Source organism: Ovis canadensis, chromosome 16 (assembly GCF_042477335.2).
Source record: "Ovis canadensis isolate MfBH-ARS-UI-01 breed Bighorn chromosome 16, ARS-UI_OviCan_v2, whole genome shotgun sequence".
NCBI lineage: Eukaryota > Metazoa > Chordata > Mammalia > Artiodactyla > Bovidae > Ovis > Ovis canadensis.
Genome location: NC_091260.1, coordinates 75,821,820 through 75,840,985, shown reverse-complemented (window position 1 = coordinate 75,840,985; position 19,166 = coordinate 75,821,820). Strand labels below are relative to the sequence as shown.

Sequence of the window (19,166 nt, the reverse complement as noted above, 5' to 3'; positions counted from 1 at the left end):
CCAGTGGATATGAAGGGAAATGACATTCCAGGTTTCTAGTGGAAGAATGTTATAGGTCACATGCTTTTATCCTCAGTTCCAAGTCCAAGAATGTTCTCAACACCAAACATTCTAACTCTTTTATGCAGGTAAAACTTACCCTGAACTGGTCCAAGTTTGTAAATCTTTAAAATGCATCTCAGCTGGTATGAACATCATACACAGATTCCAACAGGGCTGCTTGAGACCCCACAACAGGTACTGTATGAAATGCATATGGTCTTATTCTGCTAAAACCTGCTTCCTCTCCCAAAACATTAGAATTTCTGAATTCTGATATAAATTGGGCCCCACGGTTTTCAGATACAGGACCGTGGACCTGTAGAATTCCTGATGTGGTTATGTTCCAAACACAAATCTGTGAAAATAGCCAGTGGAAAGAAAATTTAAGACTTTTCTTTAAACCACATTCTTCTTTTCAAAAACCAGAACTTGAGCTGACTTTCCTGGTGCTGATATCTCATGATTTAAAATGGGCAATAATCACTCAGGAACTTCTCCCCAAATTTTGTCCTCCCCTCCAGGGACCACCCTAAGTGACACCCGATGTTTTACAGAAAATACCCAATGGCACAGCATATACATAAGCAGATATGTGGGGTCATCAAAGCCATGCACGTCCTTCTCGGAGGTGCCTGCTGTCAGGAGCTATTCTTTTGGAGCCTGACCTGCTCGGAACCCCAGGCTTGGGGTTCATTCCTACTCAGTGTGGCCAGCTCTGGCCTCTGTGGACTTCAGCCTCCCATGTGTAACCTGGGGAGCATTCCACCTGCTATTTAGGACTTTTGGAATGAAATGCACAAATATGGGCTGGCTGCTCTCCGCACTTCCTTTTCCTCTGGCTGAGACTCGGCTGGAGACGAGTTACATGGTGCAAAGCTCAGTGTTCACCTCCCTTTCTGGGGACACACTCAGAGACAGGTGGGCACTGGTGGTGTGTGGCTGTGTGTTACAGGTAGAAGGAGATGGGCTTGTAACAAGGTCTTTGGACAAAACTTGACATCAGAACTTGCAAGGAAAGCAGGTGTAAACAGAGCTGGTGGTGTTACAGGAAGGTGAGCTGTTGGGGACCTAGGGATCTGGGGGCAAAGACGTCGTTTAAGGGCACTCGGTCACTCATCAGGGTGTGGCCTCGATGATTCAAGGTTTGGCTGAAACTGGCAAAGCCCTAACACTTGTGAACACTATTTAAATTGGTGGTTCTCTGCCCTGACAGCCCAGAGACTCAACTAGAATGGCATTTTCAAAGGTCTGTGGGTGATTTCAATGTGGTGGTGGAGAGCTTCTGCCCAAAGATGGATGTATCCACTTAGATTTATTCGGAAAAAGGGAAGAAGGCGTGCTCTAGCTGTCCTGTTTCTCCTCTGTCTCAGGAACAGAACCCCCTCCTCACTAATCCGGAGAGGAAAAGCTCACAGCACAGGGCCCCAGGAGTCCAGGATTTATCGGAAGCAAGCAGCAGAGAACAAATGTTAATGTGTAACTGAATAAGGGTGACTTGTGAATCCAGAACTTTCTTACCTAGGGCTTTCCCACTCCTGGTCGTCCTTGTCCTTCTCTTCTTTGGTGTCTCCAGAATGTGGGTGTTTTTGCACAATTCGCATCCCACCAGCTTTCACTGAAATGAAGAGGAAGGTGTGTGATCAGTGTGGTCACGCAACCACCAGATGGCAGGGCATCTACTCAAAGGTGTGTGGCTGTCCCAAGGCCAAGTCCAGACCAGCTGGCAGTGACAGCTATTAATCACGGAGAATAGTGCTATTATTGCTGTTCTTGAGTCACTAGGTCACAGCTGGGTCTTTGCAGCCCCGTGGGCTGTAGCTAGCCGGGCTCTTCTGTCCATGGGATTGTCCAGGCAAGAATACTGGAGTGGGTTGCCATTTCCTTCTCCAGGGGATCCTCCTGACCGAGGGACTGAATCTATGTTGAAGCCCCAGTACTGCTGGGGGAGATTCAGTATGACAGGATGCTCAACACTGTCTCGTGCTCTGGAGCCACTTAGAAACTTTCCAAGGCCCATCTGTGTGCCTGGCCTCCTTTCAAGTTGGTAAGAGCAGCGGAGGTACCAGAGTACAAACCACGTGGAGAAAGCAGCCGCCGGCTTTTAGGTTTTGCAGTTTTGTGATGCAGCAACGGCCACTCCATCCCTGCCTGTGACATTTTCTCAAATGCCGGTGGTGCTCTGATGGGGGTACAGCCACAGGCGACACAGGCCATCGGCCGTGTCACAGCACAGAGCCTGCTCTGGTGATGGCCTTTTCCAGACTGCGCTGTGAAACCATGGGGTTGGCAGAAGTTAAATTTGTTTTTAAAAAACAGCCTTATTGACATATAATTCACAAATGATGTTGTCCCCCCAGTTAAGAGTGTACAGTTCAGCGATTTTGTGTATATTCAGAGTCACACAACTGTGGCCACAATCATTGTCAAACAGGATCATCACCCTCAACGGAAACCCATCAAGGGTCCCTCTCCAATCCGTCCTCTCCCCCAGCTCCTAGCAACCAGTCAACTGCACCGGCCTACTCTGGACACCTGACATAAATGGAGTCATAAAATCTTGGTGACGAGATCTTTCTCTTAACGCTTCCAAGGTTTACCCATGTTGCAGCGTGTGTCAGTACTTCATTTCTTGTTTCTTTTAAAGATTTTCTTTTTTGGATGTGGACCATTTTCAAAGTTTTTATTGAATTTGTTACAATACTGTCTTTGTTCTGTCTTGGCCTTTTGACCTCGAGAAACGTGAGATCCCAGTTCCCCAACCAGGATGGAACCTGCACATCCTGCATTTGGAAGGTAAAGTCCCAACCGCTGGACCACCAGGGAAGTCCCTTCATTCCTTTTCATGGCTGAATAATACTCCACTGCATGGATAGACCACATTTTAAGATCCATTCATCTGTGGATGGTCATTTGTACTTTTTTCCATTTTGGCTACTGGGAATAATGCCGTCATGAATGACTGTGTATGTACAAGTTTTGTGTGGCCACACAGACTTATACCCTTATTTCCTTGGTACATATGTAGGAGTGGAATAGTTGAGTGACATAGTAATCCCATATTCACCCTTTTGAAAGATCTTCAAATGCTTTCTAAAGCCATGGCACTGTTTTACACTCCAACCAGCGGAGGTTCTCCACATGCTTACCAACACTTGCTATTGTGTTTCTTTGTAAATATAGTTGTTCTAGTAGGTGTGGTGTCATTACGGTTTGATTTGTATCTCCTTAGTAATTAATATGTTAATACTGTTTTGCAAGAGAAAAAGCAGCAACAAAAATGGGAGATTCTAGGATCTAGCAAGTGTGAAAGAGCTAGGTTGAACAAATTAAGTGGGTTTCCTCAAGATAGATATTCTGCCTTTAGCATGCACTGTCAGCTTTATGTGGGCACACAGAGTGTGCCGTCTTTCCCAAGTGTATTTGAACACAGAATGTCCCTCCTTCCCCAGGAATGCTGGTTATCATCCGTTAGGACTCCTGTATTCCACGGGATAAAGTTTGGAAATGCCAGCCTTATATCCAAAAGCCAGTGTCACACAGCAGTTGACAGCATTGTGTTTTAGGGTCAGCAAGTCCCTCCATGTCCTCAGCTACATGGTCTCAGAATAGTCAGCTGCTCAAAGTCTCAATGCTTCATCTCCAGAAACAGGTTAAGAGCCACATCCTACGTTGGAGGAGTTTAGATGAGAAGAGAGTCTGTAAGTCCTCACTCCCAAAGTGATTCTGTTTGGAGGTGGGGCTTTGGAAAGTGCTTAGGTCATCAGGCTTCCCTGGTGGTTCAGATGGTAAAGAATCTGCCTTCATTGCAGGAGACCATTCAATCCCTGAGTTGGGAAGATCCCCTGGAGAACAGCTACCCACTCCAGCATTCTTGCCTGGAGAATTCCATGGACAGAGGAGCCTGGCAGGCTACAGTCCATAGGGTCACAAAGAGTTAGGCATGAGTGAGTGGCTTTCACTTTCTTCCTTCCTTTTCACTTAGGTCATAAGGGTGGAGCCCTCATGAACTGGATTAGCGCCCTCCTAAAGAGACCCCTGAGAGCTCCCTCACCCTTTCTGCCAGGGAGGACAGAGAATATAGTTGTCTGTGAACCAGGAAGCAGTACATCACCAGACACTGAATCTGCTGTTGGCTTGACCCTGGACTTCCAGCCTCCAGAATGGTGAGAATGGCCATTGTTTATAGCCACCAGTCAGTGGTATTCAATTGTAGCAGCCCAAACAGACTAAGATAGAGGTGCACAGCAGCTTCCCAGCACTAAATGGAAAGCAGAATTTGCTAACTGAGCTCACTGTCCAGGGTTCGTATGTGGGGCTCACAGCACTACCCACCCCTCAATCTACCCACACCCCCTCCCCCTCTACCCCAGGACGGCCACTTCAAGTTCTGCCACAGCCCTGCTCCAATCACAAAGTACAGCCAGCTGGTCAGGCCACCTCCTCCAGTGTTTCAAAGTAAGTTGTTCTTGCTGTTCAGTTGCTAAGTCACATCCAACTCTTTGTGGCCCCATGGACTACAGCATGCCAGGCTTCCCTGTCCTTCATTATCTCCTGAAGTTTGCTCAAACTCATGTCCATTGAGTTGGTAAAGCCAAATTTAAGCTGGACCCTGCTGAATTATGAAAGCTCAGGACGGCTTTCTTTGTGATGCTGTAAACAGGAAGGAGAATGTGAGACACCTTGAGGCTTATACACTTCAGGTTTATTAGTTTTCAATTTCCCTGGGAGAATTCAGAAAGCTGCGGATGGCTGCAGCATGGCCAGTGGTACCCAGAGGCACTCGCTCAGAGGAAGGTAAAGCAGAGGCATGAGAAATAGAAGGCTGTATTTAATGACGCGTCTGCTGGTCTGGGTTTGGGACGAGACTCTCCCTCTGCCACCACCCCTTCTTTTCAGTGTGGATATTCTATTTGTTAAGAAGGAAATATAATCCTGTCCAGTAATTCTCTCAAAAATCTGATTTTATCCTGAAATTTTTTGAAGTAGGAATAATTATCCTGTGTTTGATTCCAATCATTTTATCTTTTCATTTCTAGAGCATACCTCCCCCACCCCTACCTCAAATTCACCTGGTCTTTATTTGAGGGCATTTTACTTGTTTCCCATGTTTTTTATTCTTTTATACATTTTATCATTTCAGGCATACTTGTCTTATGATTGTATATCTAATTTTTTTAGTTTTAATTTTTGGTTGTGCTGGGTCCTAGTTGCTGCCCACAGCTTCTCTAGTTGGGGCTGTGCACCTGTCTAGTTGTGGTTCACGAGCTTCTCACAGGGGTGACTTCTCATGTGGAGTATGGGCTCAGGAGCTGCTGTTTGCAGGCTCCAGAGCTTGGCTCAGAAGTTGTGGGGCACAGGCTCAGTCGCTCCACAGAATGCGGAATCTTCCTGGGCCAGGGATCAAACCAGTGACCCCTGCATTGGCAGGTGGGTTCCTATTCACTGTACCCCCAAGGAAGTCCTATGTAATTATTTTACTATCAGGAGTCTCACTCTCACCGTTCATTTTTCTGAATCTAGCTCGTTTTGGGGGAACGTCTTCAGTGAGCCTCTGCCTGTGGGGATCCTCCGGGGGTGGTCTAGGCAGCACCCCTTGGAGAGATGCTATGCACACTTCTGTCAAACCAGGGGTAAGGGCAGCAGGAAATCCTTTTTCACATCTGATTTCTCAGGACAGGAAAGACCAAAGCGTAAATCTGAGCAGACTGCCCATGTAAAGGCAGATCTGCAGTTACAAATTCTCCAGGAGACTCAGTTCTCCATCTGGAGGCCAGGCTGAAACACACCAGCTTCCTCACCAACCCACTGTGCTGCTGGACACTTTTCCGGCACCCTTGCTCCACGGGTTTGGCCTCTGAGCACCCAGCTTGTACCTGGGGTCTTGAGTAAATGAGGCTGTGTGTGTATGTTGGGCAGGGGCAAGGGATTGCCTAATTGAACATGAGTGAAAGTTGCTTGGGTCATGTCCAACTCTTTTTGACCTCATGGACTGCAGCCTCCCAGGCTCCTCTGTCCACGGAATTCTCCAGGCCAGAATACTGGAGTGAGTAGCCGTTCCTTCACCAGGGGATCTTCCCTACCCAGGGATCAAACCCAGGTCTCCTGCATTGCAGGCAGATTCTTTACCATCTGAGCCTCCAGGGAAGCCCAACATGACTGGTGTTCTTATCAGAAGAGGAGACACCAAGTCACTTCCTGCCTCTCAGGGGCCCAAGGCTCAGGGTAACCGTTCTCAATTTAGTTTCTTCTTTGGGTGTTGCTCCTATAGATCGCCCTCAATTTGGGCTAAGATTTAAAGAAGAAAAAGAAAACAAAAATACCATTTTCAGGTGGCTTCTCAAGATTTCCAGGGTTATGAGCCCTGCCAAACCTTAAGAAATGGAGACTGAAAATTCTACAATTATGTTTACATTATTCTTTACCCACTCTCTTGAAATGTAAGATTATGAATGCTTTTGTTTGAATAATAAGGCTAGAATCATCCCATTAAACATTAAAAAAAAAAAAAGCATTTTCCTGCCCCATTTATCCCACTCCTATCCCATGTCCATAAGAAATGGACCAAAGGTGCTGTTATGAGTCGAACTATGACCTCCCCAAGTTCGTATATTGAAGCCCTGATCTCTGGAACTTTAAACCTGACTGGGTGTGAAGACAGGCCTCTAAAGAGGTGATTAAGGGGACTTCCCTGGTGGGCCAGTGGTTAAGAATCTGCCTTCCAAGTCAAGGGATCTGGATTTGATCCTGGTTTAGGAACTAAGATCCCATATGGTGCGGGAAAACTAAGCCTAGGCACCTCAACTAGAGAAAGCCCCCATGCTGCAACAAAGACCTAGTGCAGCTAAAAAAAAAGAGAACTAACTAAGTGAAAAAGAGGCTGTTAGGGTGGCCCTAGGGCTTCCCAGCTGGTGCAGTGGTAAAGAATCCACCTGCCAGTACAGGAGACATAAGAGATGTGGGTTTGATCCCTGGGTTGGGAAGATCCCCTGGAGAGGAGAATGGCAACCCACTTCAATATTCTTGCCTGAAGAATCCCATGGACAGAGGAGCCTGGCAGGCTACAGCCCATGGGGTCGTAGAGTTGGACACGACCGAGACACTTCATACTTACACACACACCCAGTCACACACTCACACAAACACAGGGTGGCCCTAATCTGATAGGACTGGTCTTCTTATCAGAAGGGGAAGAGACACCCGGGCGCACGTGCGCAGAGGAAAGGCTACATGAGGACAGAGAGGGAAGGTGGCCATCTGCAAACCAAGCAGAGAGGCCTCAGGAGAAACTACACCTGTTGGCACCTTGATCTTGGACTCCTGGCCTCCGTAACTGTGAGAAAATAAATTTCCGTGGATGGAACCACCCAGTCTGTGCTATTTTGTTATAGTAGCCTGCACAAACTAATACAGTTGCCCATTTAAAAATAATCTCTGAATCATTTCAACTTGGCAGACAAAACACCTTGACACTGTAAGTCCCGGGTGTATTCTATCAACTGGCTACAAGTAAAGAGGGTGCGCAACTCACTACAAAAGGAACAGATGATGAATGTCAAGGTGATGTTCAAAATAATCAAGTCTTGGGAAGCTCACAGGGAGCCTGTCCACTCCTCTCTTGAAGTAAGCACATACTCCCAGACCCACACCTCCATTTCAGCACCTCATTTAATCCAGTTTATAAAAACAATTAACTTCATCAATCTCTCACAGTATGGGTGGTGATTAATGCTGCAATAAAGTGGCAATAATAACTCAAGGCTGAGACAGATTCATTTTAACTTGCACGACTGCCAGAAAATATGCCAGCATATATATAAAACAGCACGACTGTTTTATCACCGTCACGGACTCTTCATTGGTCAGAAACACAAAGGGAGAGTTACTTCGGCAGAAACCTTTGCAGAATTATTTGCAAATGCAAGTATTTTCCTGAGACAGTAGTAAAAAACAAAACAGACTTTTGTTGTGATGGTTGTTATTCAAATGTGAGCTTCAAATGTAAATAACAAGCTTCCTCTTGGTAGGAGTCCTGAGTAGAAGTTAAGGTTTAGTTATGAATTCTGGGAGCCAGATCCCCAGGTTCAAGTGCCAGCTCTACATGTGTGTGTGTTTTTGTGTGTATGTTTTTGTGTGTGTGTGTCCGGGCAAGCTGCCGGCACTCTGCCGCAGGGTCCCATCTGTGAAGAAAGGGTGGCAATGCTCTACCCCCAGGGATTTTCTGAGGACTGAAGAGGGAGCCCACATGGAACGCCTCCATCAGGGTCTGACTCCCACAGGTGCTCAACTCCTGGCTACTCTCATTCAGCTCAATCGCTCAGTCGTGTTCGACTCTTTGCAACCCCATGGACTGCAGCATACCGGGCTTTCCTGTCCATCAGCAACTCCTGAAGCTTGCTTAAACTCATGTCAATCCAGTTGGTGATGCCATCCAACCTTCTCATCTTCTGTCATCCTCTTCTCCTCCTGCCCTCAGTCTTTCCCAGCATCAGGGTCTTTCCTAAGGAGTCAGTTCTTCTCATCAGGTGGCCAAAGGATTGGCATTTCAGCTTCAGCATCAGTCCTTCCAATGAATATTCAGGACTGGTCTCCTTTAGGATGGACTAGTTGGATCTCCTTACAGTCCAAGGGACTCTCAAGAGTCTTCTCCAACACAACAGTTCAAAAGCATCAATTCTTCGGCACTCAGCTTTCTTTATGGTCCAACTCTCACATCCATACATGACTACTGGGAAAACCATAGTTTTGACTTTGCTGGCAAAGTAATGTCTCTGCTTTTTAATATGCTGTCTAGGTTTGTTATTAAGCGGGTTCTAACACTGAGCATCCAGCACTCAGAGCACCCTGTGTGTGTGTCCTTGGTGGCTTATCACCTCCTCCCCAGTTTCCTCTGTGTGAAGTAGAGTGGGGGGGGCAGGACCTGAACAACAGATTGTTGAGTGAGCCATGCGCCCTCCATGGTGAGGGACTCCCTGTCCCAGCAGCTGACCACCGCCAGGGCTGTCCTCAGCCCATCACCATCTAAGGAAGCTTTTGGAGAGTCAAGGACCATGGATAACCCTTCCCACTGGATGGCCACGTGCCAGGCCCTGTTCTAACTACTGGCCAGTTACCACCCCACCCACTTCACCCAAACCCTATGGTGCAGACCACCCCCCTCCCCGCAATCCCAAGAGGAGGGGAAGCCACAGTGAGCAAGCTTCTGCCCTCCCCCGGCAGCACGTGCCCTTAATCTCACCCCACAGGCCTTTTCCTGCTTGAACATTCCAGGAAACAGAGCACCAGAGCTCCTCACAGAGATGCCTCCGGGTAGGTTCTAGGCCCAACCTGCCCGCAAAGAAAGTGTGTTTGATGTGGAAAGCTCTCTGTGAAGCAGCTTTTCCTGCCCACAGAGCAAAGCGGGCGGAGGAAACAGCCTCCAGCTCGGACTTTGTCAGGGGAGGACGCAACTGATGACAGTGCCGCCCTGGGGTAGGGCAGTCCCCGAGGTGCTGGGGTGCCTGGCTGTGAAAGGGTCCCCAACAGACGGCTCCATCCCCTCACCAGCAGGCTAGGAAGACCCACAGCTGCAGGCCAGGCAGGGTGAAGAGGAGGGTGTCCCCAGCAGGCTTGAGACAGTAAGAGCATCCGGAGCTAAGGAGGGGCCAGCCCTGGGGAACAGCAGGGCAGGACCCCCGAGCAGAGGCTTCCCTTTGCTCTTGCTGGGAAGTGCTATTGAAATGCGATTCAAAGGAAAGCAAACCCACCTAAAAGAAGCCAGGAAAGGCTTTGAGACTTGTTCCAGCGAGAACAAAAAGCAAGCAAACCAGAGACGCCCAAGGTGCAGATCAGGGGTGAACGAAATCCTCCCCAGGTAGAGCAGCACCGTGGCCGGAAAGCGAAGTGCGCATGAGACCGGACGGCCCTGGGATGGGGAGAGTGGGTAGCACCAAGGCACAGGGAGGCGGTTGTTCTCTGCGAAGAGGAGAGTCCCCACCAGAAGAGGGTTCTCCTTGGCCAGCAAAGAAGCCACGCCCATCCGGGGAGGCTGGCGTCCTGAGCGAGGGGAGCGCTGCAAGGAGTGGGAGAAAGAGGGGCAGCGACTCTGAGTTAAGAGGACCCCCAGAACTCCCCAGCCCTGCGGCCACGTTCAGTCAGTCCCCACACGGGCTTTCCACAACGGGTGAAAGGGATGCTTGCCTGAAAAGATGAGTCCCTGATAAACTGCTGAACTTGCACCCCTGATGGCTTCCTCTCTGAGAAAACAGAGAATGAAAGAAGGGAAGCTGCTATTCTCCGCTTAGAGACGAAAGGTGTTGGGGTGGGAAGGCCCTTAACTGAACCTCGCTCGCTCTCCAGAGGCGGGGTGAGCTTCAGAGACCTGGCGCAGGGGCTGGGACTAGAGAGGCCGGTCCGGCCTCATCCAGAGGCAGTGCGGGCTCCATCCCCCTGTGGCTGTGACCCAGAGGTCAGAGTGCCTGGTCATTGTTCAGTTGCTCAATCCTATCCGACTCTCTGACGCCATGGACTGCAGCACACCAGGCTCCCCTGTCCTTCGCTATCTCCTGGAGTTGGCTCAAACTCATGTCCACTGAGTCGGTGATGCCATCCAACCATCTCATCCTCTGTGGCTACTTCCACTCGTGGCCTCCATCAGAGGCTTTTCCAGGAAGTCAGGTGGCCAAAGTATTGGAGCTTCAGCTTCAGTCCTTCTGATGAATATTCAGGGTTGATTTCCTTTAGGATGGACTGGTTGGATCTCCTTGCAGTCCAAGGGACTCTCAAGTCTTCTCCAGGGCCAGAGTTCAAAAGCATCAATTCTTCAGAGCTCAGCTTCTGTGGTGACAGGGCCAAGACCTGCCAGACAGTGGCTGATCCAAAGCTGAGGAGTGGGAGAGGCAGACGCAGCTGAGTTCAGGGAGGCTGGTTTCAGAAAGCCCAGGGAAGAGCAAGATCCCTGCCTAGAGGTTCTCGGGGACAGGCAGCCTGACAGTGGTCACCGACCACAACCCCAGTCTCCCCTGCAGTGAGAGTGGGGCTGTTTACCTGGGTTGTGGCTGATTCCAGGGGAAATAGACTGCGGTAAGCTGGGTCATGCCCCTCTCCCCACCAAGCTGGCCACACTCTAGTCCCCTGCCTGTGAATACGCTTCGCAAGGAGGAATTAAGGTTGCAGATGATACTGAGGTTGTTAATCAGCTGACCTCAAAATAAGGCTATTCTAGATTGCGTGGCTGGGCAACCTGTGTTCACAAAGGGAACCTGAAATATGAGACAGGGACAGGAGCATCAGCGTGCCTACTGTGAGGAAGGCTGGACCAACTGTTGCAGGTGGAGGAAGGGGCAGTGCACCCAGGAGCGTGGGGGCGTCTGGAAAGTGGAAGTGGCAGAAACGGGGTTCTCCCCTGGAACCGCCAGATGAACCAGTCCTGCAAATGCCTTGATTTCTGCCCAGTGAGACTCAGTTTGGACTTCTCACCTCCAGAACTGTAAGACAATAGAGTGGTGTTGTTTTAACAACAAAGTCTGTGGTCCTTTGCTACAGCAGCCACGGGAAACTAACAGTGACGCATGTCACTTGCAGGTGGCACAAGGCCCCCACACCTCGGCCTGCACTCAGTCCCCTCCAAGGAGTCCACACGCTGGACAGGAGGGGCCTCGCCCTCTGCATTTTTCCGCCCAGGTTGGAGGGCCTCCTGGGAGAGAAACAAACCTTGACTTGTTCAGCCCCTGCAATTTGGGGTTGTCTGTTACAACAGTGAATACAATGTAATACAGCTGATATAACTGTAACTAATACAGGACCTGATACAAAAGTGGATAGTCCCTATAGAAACAAAAGTCGATGAAGCTGGGAAGGGGAGGCCATTCACAAGACCAAGTAAGAGTGTGCAGGCATCTTCTGAAATGAACAGGACACTCACAGAAGTGAGGAGGAGGAGGCATGTGTCAGCCAAAGTCTCAGAGCACAGAGGGGAAATCTTAAACATGTCATAGAAGTGCCTGGTGTACCCTAACTGGAAGCTCTTGAATAAAAAAGAAAAATGCTGACTAAAAGGGTCTCTCTTTTTTCTTGGCATCTCAGGAGCAAAGGTGGGCTTCCCAGCTGGCGCTAGTGGTAAAAAAAAAAACCTGCCTGCCATTGCAGAAGACATGCGGGTTCTATCCCTGGGTCGGGAAGATCCCCTTAAGGAGGAAGTGGCAACCCACTCCAGTATTCTTGCCTGGGAAACTCCGCAGACAGAGGCGCCTGGCAGGTTACAGCCAATGGCGTCAGAGTCGGACATCGGACATGACTTAGCAACTGAGCACACACTCGAAGGAGCAAAGGCAGACACCTCTGTCCTGTATTTTCAAGCACCGATCAGTGACTGGGTTGAGCACACTGGGGGTCGTGATTAGCACACCTGTGACTTCACGGCTACTACAATAAAAACCGAATCAGTCTTGCCTTTCTAGCAACAGAGTGGCCTGGATAATATGAAACTTCCAAAGGGAGGTAATTTAGGGGGAAGTGTCACCCACAACCTTCTAAATGCATCTTGAATGATCAGTAGAACAGAGAACTGAATTATTTTGAAATTACCAAAGAAAAACAAAATGGTCTCTTTTCCACTATAATGAATAGAATTATGTTTGTATTTCCATTTGACTCAGTTCTAGAAGGGACATAAAATCTACTCTTGAAAGGAAACCACACATAAGATTACTAACACTTCAAGCCATCACATACTAGATTTATGAGAACTTTCCTGATATACAGTTCGCATCCCCTGGGGAAATGGGAGGGGACAGGGGCTGGCAAAACGTATGTTATGAAGAGACGTTATTCCCACCACTGCCAGAAACTCACGGAAACAGGCAGGAGTGAGTCACAGTGTGGCTTGTCACCAAGTCCCCCCTTATGCTGGGGATCAGAGTTCTGCTATTAGATGAAACAGAACCTCACTCACTCTGTTCATCTGTTATTTGCAAGGATTCCCAGAAAAGCAGCAGTCTCCTCTCGTTTCTCCACAAATACTTGGTCGCCGAGAGCAGTGGCGAGCTCTCAAATCATGAAGACTTGGCTACTTTTACAGAGGAGCCAGCCACCAGCATATCACAGGATGCCAGGCAGTGCCCACCAGCCCTCAGTGGGTGGACTCTGTATTTATTCACACAGTCCCCTTCCTCTGAGGCTCTTTAGGAACCTCATTAACCTCACGTCCTGGGAGGAGGACCTGGTGAAGAATGGAGCCCCTTTGAGAAGGGCTGCTGAGGTTCCAGGAAGTAAAGCCCCCCACCCCTGCCCAGGGGAGCCCCCCTGAAGTCACTGACTTGGCGGTGTCCGCAACACTCCAGAGGGCTTGGCCAGGTTTAAAAATGGTGTTATCCCCTTGATCCCAACTGCAAGGTGACTGTTCATTAATGCCAAGTGCTAATAACTGACTGGTGAAGGGGAGCAGGCTGCCACCCCCAAAACCTGCCTCTTGGGCAAGTATGATTTTGAGTTGATTAAGAAACAGCACACAAGGAAAAGCTGGACACACAGAAGTCATCCTTGCCGGGAACTTTTACACTCGTAAGGGAGATCTCCACATGTAAGTATCTCTTTTTCTGTGTAACAGGAAGAGAAAGATGACTAAGTCACAGGAGAATCCTACCCTGCATAACGACCTTCCCCTGGCTTACCAGGCATTTCCTGGCTCCCTCCCACAAGGGGAACCTCCTCTCCAGGGCATGTTTTAGGGCATGTTTTATCATTAGTATGTAAGGTGGGGCTTGGGAGTCACTCATGTTTCTTGAGCATCTCCTATGTATACAGGAGAGATATATGTTATCGAACTGCTTCATTTTCATTATTAGTCTGTTCTTTATCATACGGGGGCTCTCAGCCAGAAACCTAGAAGAAAAAAGGGAAAGTGATTTTTCTCCCCTATACCCCACACCCTAAGCATGCACACATACTAAGTTACTTAGTGCTGTCTGCCTCTTTGCACCCCTCTGGACCATAGCTTGCCAGGCTCCTCCATCCATGGGATTCTCCAGGCAAGAGTACAGGAGTGGGTTTGCCATACCCTCCTCCAAGGGATCTTCCCGACCCAGGGATTGAACCTGCATCTCTTATGTGGTAGGCGGGTTCCTTATCACTAGTGCCACCCGGGAAGCACCCCACGCCCTGTAACACTCGGCAAATATGAGTTACGATTTCCATGATGCTGCTGCTGCCTAAGCTGGCTGAGAGTCCCGCCTGCACCACCAGGACACGCTGGAGACAGCTCAGCAGTGGAGGGAAGTTGTGGGCCTCGCATGCCAGGGAGGAAGTGAGAGGCAGTAAGAGGATCTGGAGAAACTCACAAGCTATTTATTAGGTATCACAGAGCCAGGCCCTGCTCATCAGCGGGACCCAGGCCCAGAAGCAAGGGGCACAGGCAGACAGGTAGAGGTTGTGGAGTGCAGAGAAGCATACCTGGTTCAGAGAGCAATAATGAGAAAACACAAAAGAACATGAAGAGAGTCACGGAGGAGAATTTTATTGTTTTCGATTGCAGGCTTAGGCACAAGATTTTGTCGTCCAACTTAAGCACTTAATGAAAGTGTTCCCAACGTTTCAAGGCTGTTATTTTGACTTAGGAACTGGGTTCTGGGCTATCCATGATGATTACCCTTTATTATAGTAGACGCTTTTTTTTCTTTTAACATCTACTCTGCAGAACTGTCTGTTCTCTGGTCATGCTGGAGTAAACAAGACCACCCAGACCTTTCTGCCAGAAAAGGCTTCCAGGCTTCCTCTGTGAGGTACTAAGTGAGAGGCAAGACACTGCAACCGACGAAAGGTCTCTTTCTAACCTGCACCCCTGGGCCAGGATGCCAGGCCCTTCCTCCAGCTCTGGCCAAGTGTGACCACCCTTGCGAAAGCCAGGATGAGTGACGGCTTCCTTAGTGGCTCCTGCTGGACTGGGGTCTCAAAGCCTTAAGAAGTCACTGCCCTGAAGTCACTGGAGTTTACCTGAGGCATTAACTGTTCCTGGGTTCCAATCCTATAGACAGTGACATTAAGCACAGAAAGGCAGCCCTGCCCTGCTACCTCCTCAGGGACCATCTGGCACAAACCTCCCATTTCACGGATTAGGAAAACCGAGCCCTAGAGAAGTAACCAGCCTCAAACTTAGAACTCAAGTTCACCGCTCTGCCAGCACAAATACATTGGTTCCCTTCTCCTTGGACATATTTAAGATACTTAATTCGTGATTCACACAGCTTAGCTGTTTACAATTCAGAAAAACTCAGAGTCCTTCATGAAATTTCTCCCAGGGAGTTAATAGCGACAGTTTATTCCTCCGATCTTAAAAATCTCCATATGGCTGCCTCTGTATGCAATTGCTGCCACTTTGCTTTGGTATCATCCCCACACGGACATTCCACTGCTACTCACTCCCTGGGAACAGGGGAGCCCCAGGCAGACTGCAGCTGCGTGGTTGAGGGTCACCAGTGTAAACAAAGGTGTTCCCTCCTGCCCCACTGCCCAGGTCATCAGGCAGCTGGGCATGAATCCGCAGTGGTAGGACTTACAGGCCAGAGTTATCATGAAAGGAAACGCTTTGAAGTTCTTTTTTAACTTAAAACTAATTCAACACAGAGGCCCCCAAAGTCTATTTTCCATTACAGTGGAAGTGTTTCCTAAAATCCCATGCCTCTAACAGCCCCCATGCATCGGTTAGCCATTTTTCTTTCCTGGTGCCTGTCTTGCTGTTGAGAGCTTGTTTCAGTAATGAAAACTATGATCTACTCTGGAATGCAACATGTTAAGGAACTGCTCTATTCACCGTGTGGAGACAAAGAATTAGTGGCCTATGGTGGGGGCGGCGGCAGGCAGAAATTAGGGAAATCTTTCCTTCAACAAGAAGATGGCATAACTGTTCCACAGAAAGCAGCCATGTTTGGCTCAGGCCTCTGTTACTAGCAGACTGAGTTCATACTCTTCACTGACGTTTGGAATGAAGATCCTAAAAAACCCACACGCCGAAGCGACTGGGAGTCAGTCACCTCTGATTCCCTCAGTGCCCTTCCATATGGACTGATGGTCATTTCAAAGGAGAGGTGAAAAAAGCAATCGACCCGTTGGGGCAGATTCGAAAGAGCAAACAGGAACTGTGCTCAAAAGGGGGAGGAGAAGATATGAAAATAAAGGCTGCTCAGAGTCTCGTTTTCGAAGAAAAAAACACTCCAGCATTTAACTTCCTTGCCTCAGAAGTTTAGGATGTACAGAAGCAAAAAGCAAAACGAAAACAAAAACAAAAACAAAATCACTTTTGAGGAAAAGCAGAATGCGAAAGGAACTGGAGGGCGGAAAAAAAGTCATATTCAGTGGTTAACGAAAGGAAAAAAAAAAAAAAGATTTCCACTCCTTTGGTTCTTTTTTGTAATGCTGTCAGCTTACAATTAATCATCGCCAAGACGCTGAGAACTCTGATTTGTCATTGTTTCGGCTCCTCGTTTTCCTTTCTAAAGCATCTGTGCATTCTAAGGAAGCATTCACCACCCAAACTTTTGGGAACACATTGTTCGGCTGGGCTTCTTTCAAGTCAGTCTACTCTGCACGCAACTCCACGGACTTGCGATGTTTTCGCGTAAAGAAAACAGGTGTCGCCCGCGCGGGGCTGAGTCTACCTCAGACCGCACGAGCGGACCGGCGGGCCGCCGCCTCCCAGCCCGGCGCCCCGCGCGCCCCGCGCCCCCCGCGCCCCATGCCCGCGGGTTCGAGCCCGCCCTCCGGACCCGCGAGAGGAGAGAAAGTGGGAACGCGTCCGTACCGGCGGGCGGGTGTCCAGCTTTCGTCTCCAGCTTCCCCTCGGGAGGCGAAGACATGATGCGAAGCCGGTTTCAGACGGACCTAGGCGGCGGCGGGCTCGGGCGGCCGGGAGGGACGCGCGCGAGGGTCGGCGCGGGGAGCGAGAAGCGCGCGCGTAGCGCTCCGGGGTCGCGCACAGGCTGACTGACCGCGGCCGCCGGGAGGGGGCGCGGCCGGCGCGCGCCGACGTGGCACGGTCCCGCCCACCAGCCCCTGCGCAGTGGCGTCACCGCGCTCGCCCAGCCCAGCCCCGCCCCGCCGGCCCCTCTGAGCCACCGCGCGCCCTGTAGACTGAGCATGCGCAGTCCGCGGAGCCACGTAGGACGCCAACGCTGGAAGCTGAGGAGGAAGAAGGGGGCGCAAGGAGGGCGGGGCATCGGTAGACGCCTGCGGTGCTGGCGAGGCAGGAGCGGGAGACTAGGTGAGCGTAGTCCAGCGGGAGTGTGTCACCCACGTGGGCGGTGCTCCGCCAACCCGGCAGAAGGACTGTGACCGTGGTGGGGTCTGAGCCTCCAGAGCTGGGCGCCCAGGCCGGTGGTGCGTGTTGTCGTCGGGGAACCGACCCGTCTGCCACGTGTCCTCCGCCCAGCCGACATCTGAAGCCGCAGTTAGGAAATGAGACTCCAGCAGGGACCGACCAGGGATACGAGAATAGCCCGGATTTATTGAAGTTCAGTTCAGTCGCTCAGTCGTGTCCAACTCTTTGCGACCTCACGGAGTGCAGCACGCTAGGCCTCCCTGTCCATCACCAACTCCCAGAGCTTACTCAAATTCATGTCCATTGAGTCGGTGATGCCATCCAACCACCTCATCCTCTGCCGTCCCCTTCTCTGGCCTTCAATCTTTCCCAGTATCAAGGTCTTTTCAAATGAGTCAGTTCTTCCCATCAGGGGGCCGAAGTACTGGAGTTCCAGCATCAGCATCAGTCCTTCCAATGAATATTCAGGGCTGATTTCCTTTAAGGATGGACTGGTTGGATCTCTTTGCAGTCCAAGGAACTCTCAAGCGTTTTCTCCAACACCACAGTTCAAAAGCATCAATTCTTAGGTGCTCAGCTTTCTCTGTAGTCTAACTCTCACATCCATACATGACTGCTGGAAAAACCATAGCTTTGACTAGGACCTTTGTTGGCAAAGTAATGCCTCTGCTTTTTAATATGCTGTCTAGGTTGGTCATAACTTTTCCAAGGAGTAAGCGTCTTTCCATTTCATGGCTGCAGAATTTATTGAAAAGATGCTAGAAACAGGACATTCGGAGGTATCCCCCACCCCTGAGAGAGGAAGAGGCAGTGCTATTCTGGAAACCTGGATAAAGGTCTTGGAACTTGAGCGTTTGTGCCCAGATGATGGCTTTGCAATGGGTCTTGATTCTGCCCAAAGCTGAGTTGGTCTCATACCCTGGATCACGTCCTTCTCACCTTCTCAAGCACGTTGCCACGACTCGTATCCTCTCCTGCACAGTCAAGCCCACTGTACTAAGGTAGTGTCCACACGTGTCCAGTGTCGTTTTGAAATGGAAACACTGCCACCTCTCTTGACCGTACGTCTAGCTTTGACAGCACAGCTGCTTGAAGACCACCTCACCCACTCTTACTCCTCAACCCACTATCTGTTTGTCATCCAGCTCCACAGAGGCTGCCACCCACCAGGAAGGTCCATTTATCAAAGTCACTCATGACCTCTCTGCTGCCCAGTCCAGGGCAGCACTTGACCTCACTGCCTGTGCCCCTCTTCCTCAAGTGACATCAGGCTTCGCTATCACTGCCTTGATATCCAGCGTTTGGACTGGGTACCTGCTGCTAACTCTCAGTGGGGTTGGTTGGCTCCTCTTGTAGGTTTCTAAACACTTGAGAATCCCAAGGCTCAATACCAACCCTTTTCTCCGCCTTGCCTTGGCTTCCCTGGCCCATGAGGCCCATTGTCATCTGTGTGCTTGTGGGTCACAAATCTGCAAACCCATCTTTCTACACCTGTCCCTCCACTAAGCACCAGACTCACACTCCACTGCTCCCTCAGCCTCCCTAACCGGAGGTCTCACCCAGTGCTGCCCAGCTCTTTGCTTCAGGGCATGTGTAGAAATGCGTACCCTACAGGTAGATCTGGAACTATCCCCTCATTTCAGTAGCACTACGAGCAAGAGAGCTGTGGGCCAGGCAGCAGTCATGATAGAGTTGTCTTGCATTCACATCCAAACTTGCAGACAGGTGTCAGCAGCTCAGAAGAAAATCCGAAATCAATAGTGGGACACTTTTAAGAGATGCTCCATCACTAACGCTATTGATAGAACATAGTGAGGAATACACAGACACTGACGATCTG

At 49.8% G+C, this 19,166-nt stretch overlaps 1 protein-coding gene across 1 annotated transcript in view; it reads right to left on the bottom strand.

The window, feature by feature from the left end:
* The window catches only part of DAP (death associated protein), a 65,876-nt gene extending 48,738 nt beyond the window's left edge, over positions 1–17,138 (bottom strand). Inside the window, exons 1-2 of the mRNA XM_069556074.1 lie at positions 16,811–17,138; positions 1,561–1,657 (exon numbers count right to left, since the gene is read on the bottom strand). Coding sequence (XP_069412175.1) covers positions 1,561–1,657; positions 16,811–16,865 — 152 coding nt within the window. The 5' untranslated portion in view covers positions 16,866–17,138. The remainder of the gene's footprint in view (positions 1–1,560; positions 1,658–16,810) is intronic.
* Positions 17,139–19,166: the final 2,028 nt, after the last annotated feature.